Here is a 10844-nt window from a genome sequence, read left to right as displayed (position 1 = left end):
TAGTAAATTATGACATTTGTCCTAATTAAAATCCATACTAAGGCTGACTTCCTGAGCAAGCTAGGCCTAGTCCAACCCAGAACTGCTTTCATTTCCCCCACATCTTTCTATTTTCCAGCTTTTTCAAGGGTCTTCCCACATTTGCCCAGCTCCTCCAACGTAAAGGATGTGCATTAGATCAGGGATTTTCAGGCTTGGCTATGTAACACAATCACTCGAGAAACATTCAACATACAGATGACAAGCCTACGCTGAAGTCCTACTGACTTCAGAACCACCAACTAAGATTTCCTTGAATCCTCAATGATTATGCATAATAAACAATAATTATTCATGGTGGTTTTAGTGTTGTTTTTTAATGCTTCAATGAACTCATAAATTGCATAGGCGATGTAAGCCACCTGGCCCAATGCCTGACAGATAATGGGTTTTCAGTAAATGCTAATTAGTTCCTCTACTCTTTATTCTGGTCATCACAAGTTTATTGCTTTCATTTGTTTAAATAAACATTTTAAATAGAGTTACATCTTCTACATTTCTTCCTGTTCTGTATAGTTACAGCATCTTTAGTCAAAGTTTTGCGGGCTTATTCTTGATCTAAAATTATTCTTTCAGACACTTTCATTGATCTTTTGACATTAAACTTATTCATTAGTCTCTATATTTCTTAAACTTCTATAAAAACTATATATATTCTGCTACCTACTCTTTTTTCTATTTTTATTCTTGATCTCTGCTTTCTTTATTTTTTTGCTAAAATTTTCTTCTAACTAGTGAAGTAGGCCTTGAAATTTCAGAGCCATTGACTTGATGTGTCCTTACAATATTTTACTTTATTTAAATTACCTTTGTTGAACATTACTGGAAAACCTTGAAACTTAAATGTTAAATTTTCTGTCTGATTAGAATAGCCTGGATAGCTGGGAAAGGTAGAAGAGAATTTCAAAGCTAAGAGAGATCTTAGATATTATCAGCTCATCTACTTCATTTGCACGAGGCAGCTGAGACAGAGATAAAGTGCATTACCAAAGGTGATGTTGTTAACTAGTTACTCTTATGGTGGGAGGAAATGGAGGGAGAGTAGCTCAAGTTTAACGGGGGCCTATTAAAATTGTACGAGTGTTTTTTCATCTGTCCCCTCCCCCTATATTTAGTCTCTTAAAATGACAGAAAAACAGCAAGCAATCAGAGGTTTTGGATTTAATAGTTTCTGTAAAGTCTAATTTCCAGTGTTGGAAAATTCAGGGTCTCTGAGTATTCTATGTTGCAATGACGTGTCCAAAATTGGTACTTCCCAGAGTTGGGAGTTTTAAATGTACCAGTGAGAAAACTTCTCCTTTGAGAAGAAAGAAGACCACTCCTCAAAACCCAGCAGATCTATCTCCTGTCCCAGAGCTTTTCCTTCTGTCCCATATTTTAAGGATTTTTGTTCATTTTGTTTCTGTTTTCCCAGTGGAGCAAGAAAGGCCAAAACCTAACCCAAGTTTCAGGATACAAGGCAGTGGTGGCTGTGAAGGGAGTGATATGGAACAACGGAGTCACCCCTTCTGCACCCACACCCTAGGAATGTGCTTTAGAGAAAAACAACAAAAAATGCAAATAAAAAAAGACACCCACTAGAGTTACCAAATCCATTCACCCAAGACAGAAAAGAAGGTCGGAGGGTAAATGGCACAGAGAGAAAAACAGAGTATCAAATCAGTTCAGGCATTGGGCTAGCAAATGCTAGGGAAGAGCCACAGAGAAGCCCGTGGCCCTGTCAGGCCCTGGTGGTCTCTATCCACAGACTGGTGTCAGAAGATCCTGCCCTCTGTGCACCTGAGACCAAAACCCCAATTCCTCAGAGAGAAGGGCACGTGCAGAGCACCCTTGGCAGAATGGGCCTTGCCTCTGGTGGGGAGAAGAGGAGAAGGGCCCAGAGCTTGCATAGCATCCCCTCTGGAGGACAGGTGGCTCCGTGGCCTGCAGCAGCCTTCCGGTAACCGGAGAGGGAGGCAGTGAATGGAACTCCCCTGTGAAGATCGAGCTCAGGGCAGACTGCAGGCAGACGGTCTTATGGAAGAATCTGTTGCTTAAGAAGACCACCAAGAAGAGGTGCAACTGGCTTTCTGCCCATCGTTAAAGCTGGTCCAGAATGAAGGAAAAAGGATAGAGAAGAAAGAGCCAGCCACGGATAATGTACGAGGATTGCACTGCTGTAAGGAAAGCCAAAGCAAGCCACATCTGAGTGACCAGGAAGGCCAATACTTTTCAGTGTTTGATAATTCCCAAAGTAAAGCTGGGCTGGGAGCGAAGGGAGAGGTCAGGGGTGAAAAGAAAAGTCCCAGCCTCTGACCACTGTGAATGCCCCGGCCCAGACAAATCCCGCAGCTTCTGGTCTTCATCTTCAGGTACGTGGACAATTCCCTAGGTGCTCCCTCGGGGGTGCAACGGCAAACCCCCCAGAATCTAGGACACACATATCTTCTGGTTTCCCACAGGCTCGTCAGACTTCCACCGTCAATCACATGCACAAGAATGTTCACTACAGTATTTGTTCCTAATCGGGGAGAACGAGCTGCTCTGGAGTCAGAGACCTGGAGCAGCTTGGGCTGCCATAACAAAGGACCACTGACTGGGGACTTCAACAACAGAAATGTATCCTCTCACCATCTGGAGGCTGGATGTCCCAGACCAAGGTGTTAGTAGGGTTGGTTTCTTCTGAGGCCTCTCGCCTTGGCTTGTAGATGGCCATCTTCTTTCAGGTGTTCACACGGTGTTCCTCTGTGTATCTGTGTCCAATCTCTGCTGTGGTTACAAATAATGAGGGAGATCTATATGTATTGGCAGGAAAAGAGATCACGGCTTATTGTTTATTGGACAAAGGAAGTCACAGGACAATATGGTGCTGATATCCGTGGTTCTCTCTGGAGAGGGAACAGGATTAGGGGTGAGGTTGGGATGAGGGGGACTTTATTTACTTGTGTATATCTCTCTGTGTGGCAGATTGGATTAGTCTCAATTCTTCACTCCCTTCCTTGCCCTGGCTTTGCAGCTTCTCCCGCTGTGGGCCAAGTGTATTTCCCTGGCCCATGGTTGTTGAACTTGGCCAGATGACTTGGTTTGGCCAATGGAATTTAGATGGAGGTAACAGAGTAGAAGCCTTAAATGTGCTTTCTTGGCATCGCTTGGTCTCTTGGGCTGTTGTGACCTTCAGTGAGAAGAATATACCCTGGGAAATGGCTGGTCATGGGAAAATGTGAAGACATGACGAGTTGAGCTGAAGCCAACCTCAGCTTAGAGCTAGCTCAGAGACCCACATACCCCTGAGCAATTATGCTTACCTTGAAAACATTCTGCTGAGTGAAGTAAGCCAGATATAAAACGACAAATACTGCATGCTTCCATTTACATGAAGTATCTAGAATAAGCAAATTCGTAGACAGTCTATTAGAGGCCACCAGGGGCTTGTGGGGTTATTACATGGGTGCAGAGTTTGTGCTTGGGGATTAAAAGGCTTGGAAAGAGATAATTATAATAGTTTCACAGCATAACAAATGTACTTAATACCACTGAATAAGGCACTTAAAATGGTAAATTTTGTATTATATATTTTACCAAAATTTAAAAAAATAATAACATAATATACCAAAAGACATTGAATTTATACTTTAAATGGATAAATTGTATGGTATGTGAATTATATATCTCAATAAAGCTATTAAAAACATGCTTGTTGTTTAAGTCATTAAGTCATTAGTAGAACTAGTGTGGCAATAGATGACTGATACTGTGTGTGTGTGTGTGTGTGTGAATGTGTGCATTTTGTAATAAGCACATACTATTTGTGTAATATAAAATATGCCAACAGAATTTATTGGCTCCTCTTTCCTGTCTTCCTGCCCAGTGGTGGCACCAGGATGATTCTGGACATTGCTCATCCTAATTTGGAGTGACTTGGCTTCTCTCTTCATCCTTGGCCGTCAACCAGATCCAAGTCCTGGCTGTTCCCGCAGACTGTGTCTCCACTTGGCTCCCTCCCGTTGGTCTCTGCAGCCATCGCCCTGGGTCTGGATTGTTTCATGGGTTTCCCAGGGGGTCTCACTGCCTGGGTCCATCCTGAGCCAGGGGAGAGGACTGCTTTGCAACATGTTTCCATTAAGCTACCCTGCGCAGCACACACACACACACACACACACACACACACACACACACACACACACTTTCCACACTGTAAAATGGGCTCACAACAACCTTTACTGTCTGTCACATCACAGCTGAGTCCCATCAAATGTCACCTGGACATGTACCCCAGGGGTACAGATCGATCAGCTGTACAAACAGCAGCTGTAAGCGGGTGGGGCTGCTGCTCCTTTCCCATCTGCTGGCCTTCCACCTTCAGGATCTCACTGCTTGGGTGTGAAAACCCCCAGCACTACGCATAAGGGGAATGTTCCATTCAAAACACTGGGTTAGAAGTTGAGAAAGTGAAGGACTCTATGGTTAATTATTGTGGTTTCCAATTTAAAAGTGAAAGAGGACCTAATGACTCTGATAGATGAGAAGTGAGCTTTTTAGGCTATAAGTTGGAATTAAGAAATTGAGTTTTGCCCTAACTGGTTTAGCTCAGTGGATAGAGCGTCGGCCTGCGGACTGAAAGGTCTCAAGTTCTATTCCAGTAAAGGGCATGTACCTGGGTTGCGGGCACCTCTCCAGTAGGAGATATGCAGGAGGCAGCTGATCGATGTTTCTCTCTCATCGATGTTTCTAACTCTCTTTCTCTCTCCCTTCCTCTCTGTAAAAAATCAATAAAATATTTTTAAAAAAAGAAAGAAATTGAGTTTTAACTGGTGGGAATGCAGACTGGTGCAGCTACTGTGGAAAACAGTATGGTGTTTCCTCAAAAAATTAAAAATGGAACTCCCATTTGACCCAGTAATCCCCCTTCTAGGATGATATCCCAAGAAATCAGAAACACCAATCAGAAAGGATATATGCACTTTTATGTTCATAGCAGCACAATTTACAATAGCTAAGATTTGGAAACAGCCGAAGTGCCCATCAGCACATTAGTGGATTAAAAAACTCTGGTTGATCTACATAATGGAATATTATGCTGCTATAAAAAAGGAACTCTTACTATTTGCAGCAGAATGAATGGACCTGGAGAGCATTATGCTAAATGAAATAAGCCAGACGGAGAAAGATAAATACCACATGATCTCACTCACTTGTGGTATATAATGAACAACATAAACTGATGAACAAAAATAGAGCTAGAAAAAAAATATTTTAGGATATAATAAAAGTAATTCTGTTATTTGCAGATTTTTAATATTTCCTACAACTTTTGTAATCTTAGACTATGTTAGTATAATTTGGTAGTATTATTATATTTAAAATTTTTTCTTGAAATATTAATGTTTATTACATGTAACATTATTATATTTAAAATCTTTTTCTTGAAAAAAATTGCATGCAATGTGTTAAAACTGATACAATATTATTGTTTTCTTATGTTTTACATTTTTGCATAATTTATTCTGAAACTACTATTTGAGTATTCTTTAAAAAAAAGAAAGTGAGTTTTAGTGCTGAAACAAACTTTATTCCATCTTTTCTACTTCCTCATGTGAACAAACTTTCTCAAAATTTACCTCTGTAAATATGAAAAACACAAAAAGAATTAATGTTCAACCCCATCTCATTTTATCAAAAACTAACAGGCAGCCATGGATACATGAACTAAGTGGAATTAAAGAGACACCAGCCCAGCCAGCATGGCTCAGTGTTTCAGCATCGACCAGAGGTCGCTGGTTTGATTCCCAGTCAGGGTGAGGGTGCATGCCCAGGTTGTGGGCTCAATCCCCAGTAGGCAGCTGGTCTTTCCTGTTTTCTCTCTCATCATTGATGTTTCTAGTTCTCTCCCTCTCCCTTCCTCTCTGAAATCAATAAAAAAATATATTTTAAAATAATAAAAAAGTAAACACATAGCTATCTCATGAATATTTGTTTTTGATTAAATTTTACATTTTTACATTTAATAATTCTTCAAATCTATACATAGTTTTATGATTTTTAATTAATTGTGTAGTAATAAAAATAATTATATGCCAACTTAGAAAAAAAAGACACTTAGAGACTTATGTTCACAGAAAACAAGTTTATTTCAATTTAAGTATATAATTTTGTTTGTGAGAGGTATGTTAGGGTAATCAGTAATCATTCAAACATAAAATATGTATTATGTGAGGATAAAATTCTGTGTGTGTGAGGGGGGGGGAGGGGAATAGACCAGGAATATGAGCTTATGGGGAATAAATGTAAATTCAACAAGTGTTGAAGAGGAGCTAATTCATGTGTATTTAAAATAGGTGATGGAATACTATGCTGCTGTAAAAAGAAAGAATCTCCTACCATTTGCAACAGCATGGATGGAGCTGGAGAGCATTATGCTAAGCGAAATAAGTCAATCAGAGAAAGATAAATATCACATGATCTCACTCACTTTTGGATTATAATGAACAACATAAAAACTGATGAACAAAACAGATCCAGAGACAGAGAAGCATCGATTAGATGCTCAAACCTCAGAGGGAAGGTAGGGGAGTGTGGGGGCAAAGGGGAGCGATCAACCAAAGGACTTGTATGCATGCATATAAGCCTAACCAATGGACACAGACATCAGGGAGGTGAGGGCATGAGTGGGGGGGGGGGGGCAATGGGGAGATAATGACACATATGTAATACTTTAATCAATAAAGAAGAAATAATAATAAATAAAATTTTAAAAATAGGTGATGGCTTATATGGAATCCATGGGATATTTAGATTTCATTAGATGCATGTTAAACGTCACTTATGCAGTTTTATTTTTATTTTTAAAAAATCAACATGTATGTATTGGAAATTACATCCTTTGTAACTTAGAATTTATGAGAAATTTGAGATATCCACTGAACATCATGCAAGGAAGTGCGTGGGTATTTTTCAAAATGACTTTAAGGGGTGCAAAAGGGAGGAAACACTTTTGGGAGCCGCTGCTGGGGGTGAGATGCCAGCACAGTTGCCTGTCTGTCTCCCGCCTTCCCTGCGGCCAGCTCTCTGAACTTGGGCAGGCCATCCAGGCCTTCGAGCTCGCCCGCCGGTAAGTGAAGGGCAGTCTAACACTGACCCCTTCAGGCCGTCCTGAGAGTACACACGCCGGAGCCGGAGGAAGGAGTGTCTACATCCGCCTGAGGAGGAAGAGGAGGAGATTGTTGACGTGGCTCCGGAACGGCAAGGGCGAGATCCCGCCGCAGAAACGGAGTCTGGCTCCCACCGCCACATCAAAGTACAAGAAAATTGCAGCGCAACCATCATCCAGAACGTCCTGCAATCGGGCTGAAGCCACATCGAGACGGTAGGAGGGGTGTAGCCGTGGAACCAGGCCTGGTACCGCGACCTTATTTGGCGGAAAAAAATTCTCTTAAAGGGCCAGCGCATGACTTAATTGGATTTTTTGGCTTTCTATTCTAGCACCGGGATAGCAGCTCGAAAGGCCCCGGGGACATATGGGGAGGAACTGAATTGTCTGGCGTCAGGACCAGCGCTGGGGGAGGAGGCAGCTTTCTCCCAGACAAAGGCGTCGGCAGAGGCCACTGTTCCTTTGATAAGCCCTCCCTCCACCGAGCCAGCAGGGGAGCACCCCACCCAACTTTCAGACCTTCTCAGAGTGTTTCCAGTGGCTTTTCCGTACGAATGACCTGCCTTGGCTCACACTTCAGACTTTCCTAACATCTCTCAAGTAAGCAGCACCTGGCCTCAGCGTGCGGCACCTCTTGCTAAGTGGCAACCAGCCGTGTTTTGCAGCTCGGCCTCTTCTGAGCACCCCCAAGCCCAGCGCAAGCACCAGCTATCTGCAGATCGCTTTGTAACTCTGGCCAGGTGGCCCCGGGCAGAACACAGGCAGGGTCTGGTCTTGGCCTGCACCTCCGGGAAGGTCCCAGAGCCAGTGCACCCAGTGGATAGCTTCAGACCACATTGAAGCACCAAACAACCTCCTCCACAGGGGACATTCTCAAGGGGTGGACTTAGCAGGCACTAGAGCTCTGCTAGAGTAAGTCCTGCTTTGTGTGTGTGTGTGTGTGTGCACCTGTGTGTGCACAGTGACTGGGGAGGCTTTGCCACTGAACTCTACAGGACACCTACTATTGCCACTGAATCCTACGGGACACGTGTTATAGGCCCCTCTGCCACGCCTGGAGGTATAGCAGCTCTACCCAGTACATAGAAACAAACACAGAGAAGGTGCCAAAAGGAGGAGACAAAGAAACATGTCCCAAAGGAAAGAACAGAACAAAACTCCAGAAAAAGAACTAAACAAAATGGAGACAAGCAATCTACCAGATGCAGAGTTCAAAACACTGGTTATAAGGATACTCAGTGAACTTAAGGAAACAGTAGTTGAACTTAGAGAGGACTTCAATAGCATGAGAAAGGACATGGAAACCATAAAAAAGGACATAGAAATCATAAAACAGAGCCAGTCCATGGTGGCCCCTGGCCAGCGGGCACCATCCATGGTGGGCACTGAGGCCCAAGGCGGGGTGAATGGCCCTTCCCTGGCCCAGCTCGCCCAGCTCGGAGCCTCGGCCCCCAGTGGGCCGCTGTGCATCTCCAACAAACTCCTGGCCTGGAGCGGGGTCCTGGAATGGAAGAGGCCCACTTCCTTTGCGGACACCAAGACCAAAGTGATGCAGTCACTGCCTTGCCAGGTCTACGTGAATCCCAGCGAGAACCTGAAAACAGCGCAGTGGCCCCAGAAGCTGATGGTGCATCTTATCCGTGGGCAGCTGCTGGTCTCACTGGCCCCTTTGCTCCGGAAGTCAAGGAAGGTCCAGTTCCTTATCACCAACAAAAACCTGGAGTCCGTCAAACTCTTCTACCGTCTCATGGACAAGGGCTATGTGGGCTGCATGCACCTCCCCCAGCAGGCCCCCGGGGAACCGTACCTACTGATGCTCATGTACTCATCCAAGAGAAAAGCCTTCCTGGGCCTCGTCCCCGAGGACCAGAAGGGTATAGTCAAGGGTATCCGGCGGATCATCAACAGCCACAGGCAGATGAAGCAGCAGCGGCTGGAGCAGCTGGGCGGGATGGGGGCACAGCAGGCTCCCCCAGGGCCCATTCTGGAGGACCAGGCACTCCAGCTCTGCCCCCCACAGCCTGAGCCTTTGGGCACTGTGGGGGCCCCTGAGGCCGAAGGGCAGGCCAAGCCCCAGGATGCTGCCCAGGACCCCCCAGGCACCACCGAAGGCCCCCCTGGAGCAGCTCCCAGCCCACCCTCTTCTGGGCCTGTCCTTCCAAACCAAGGAAAGCCTTGAACTGTCACCGGGAAGGAGCCTAGGGTGACATGCGTCCACTACATGTGGATCCTGGAGCACAAAAAGGCCCTTTAGGGAAACCGAGGGAATCTGAGTCAAGATAGACCAGTCAGTAACCTCTCAACACTGTTTCACTAATTGTTGCAAAGATACCATACTCACCTAAAATGTTAAGAATAAGGGAAACAGGGGTGGGGGGTGGGGGTGGGGCTTTATAGGGACTCTACTATCTTTGTAATTTCTCTGTAAACCTAAGACTTAGAATAATAAAGTTTATTTTTAAAACGTCTTCAATTCATATGTGCCCACACATATTAATCACTGACCTTACGTTTTTGTGTATCCTTTCGGAGGTTTAGTGAACAAACACCAGCAAATGTGAATATACCTCCCCCCTCTCCCCTGCAGAAGTGGTGACCCCTCCCTCCCTGCTTTCCTCCCTCATTCCAAATCAGGCATAGAGAGTCCCAGTTCTTATTTACAACTGGGAAGACATTCTTGGGAACAGTTCCCTATTGATGGGCACTAGCTGTTTCCAATTGTTTTCAGTTCTGATACGACTTCAGGGAATAACCTTGGCCTTGGACGAGTCTGTCTGTTGGACACCTTCCCAGTCATGGGACTGCTGGACCTGGCAGTTAGTAATTGTGGGAGGGCCAGTGGGATTTAACTCACGTCCATCAGCGTTCCTCGGTCCTGGAGATGGAGTGAAACTGCCGTGACACCCCAAGTTTGCAGTCCACAGGGGTCAGGGACCCTGCAAAAATTCCTATGAGTGTGTGTGCACATGTGGGTTCCCCTCTGGCCCCTGCCAGGGCCTCTGCCCTCCTGCCCTGGGGCAGGAACTAGGGCCCTAGCAGCCTGACCCCAAGAATACCTCCCCGTGGGTGGGAGAGTTTTCTGGAGGATTGGGAGGTCTTGGGGACCATGGGGGTGGGAAGTTCCACCCAATCCTCCAGGTCTGGGGTCAGCACAACCTGCCTCCATCCATGAGGCCTCCTAAGTAGACATTAGGATGCCCTAAGGCGCCCACCACCCCTCTAGCTACCCGGGGCCTCCCCTGCCCTGGGTCTCACAGACCTCCCCTCTAGGGGTCGCTCTCCACCCCCTCCCATTATCTCTCCCCCCACTCCCAGGAATTCCAGTGCTTGCTCCTACCATAATATTTTCTCCACCCCCTTACACTCATCGCCATTCACTTCCCTTAACATCCCACCTTATCTCTCACATTCTGGGTGATTTAAAAAATCCCTCTCCCAGCACTTTATAGTAAAAATGTTAGATACACAGAAACGTTGGAAGGATTGCACCGTGGATATTCGTACCTCTGCCTCCTAACTCTGCACTGACATTTTACTACTCGCAGTCTTCTTAATCGCTCCACCTCCGTCCTTAGGTCCCTTGGTCCATTGAACCGTATCGTATGTCCGTCATTTTTAATTTATTATTTTTTAGGTAAAACAGAGCGAAATATGCAAATCTTAAGGATGTCGCAGTCTG

The 10844-nt window shown here is 45.1% G+C and overlaps 1 protein-coding gene across 1 annotated transcript; it reads left to right on the top strand.

Annotated features, from left to right (window-relative positions):
* Positions 1-7221: 7221 nt before the first annotated feature.
* LOC308533489 (mediator of RNA polymerase II transcription subunit 25-like) lies at positions 7222-9635 on the top strand. Its single transcript, XM_081111527.1, has 2 exons — positions 7222-7381; positions 7498-9635. Exon 2 carries the CDS (start codon positions 8295-8297, stop codon positions 9342-9344), a length of 1050 nt encoding a protein of 349 aa, XP_080967653.1. The 5' UTR covers positions 7222-7381; positions 7498-8294; the 3' UTR covers positions 9345-9635.
* Positions 9636-10844: the final 1209 nt, after the last annotated feature.

The sequence above is a fragment of the Myotis nattereri genome, assembly GCF_964212035.1.
Source record: "Myotis nattereri genome assembly, chromosome: 17".
NCBI lineage: Eukaryota > Metazoa > Chordata > Mammalia > Chiroptera > Vespertilionidae > Myotis > Myotis nattereri.
Note: the sequence above shows the minus strand (reverse complement) of the source record. Positions and strands in the feature narration are given on the sequence as shown.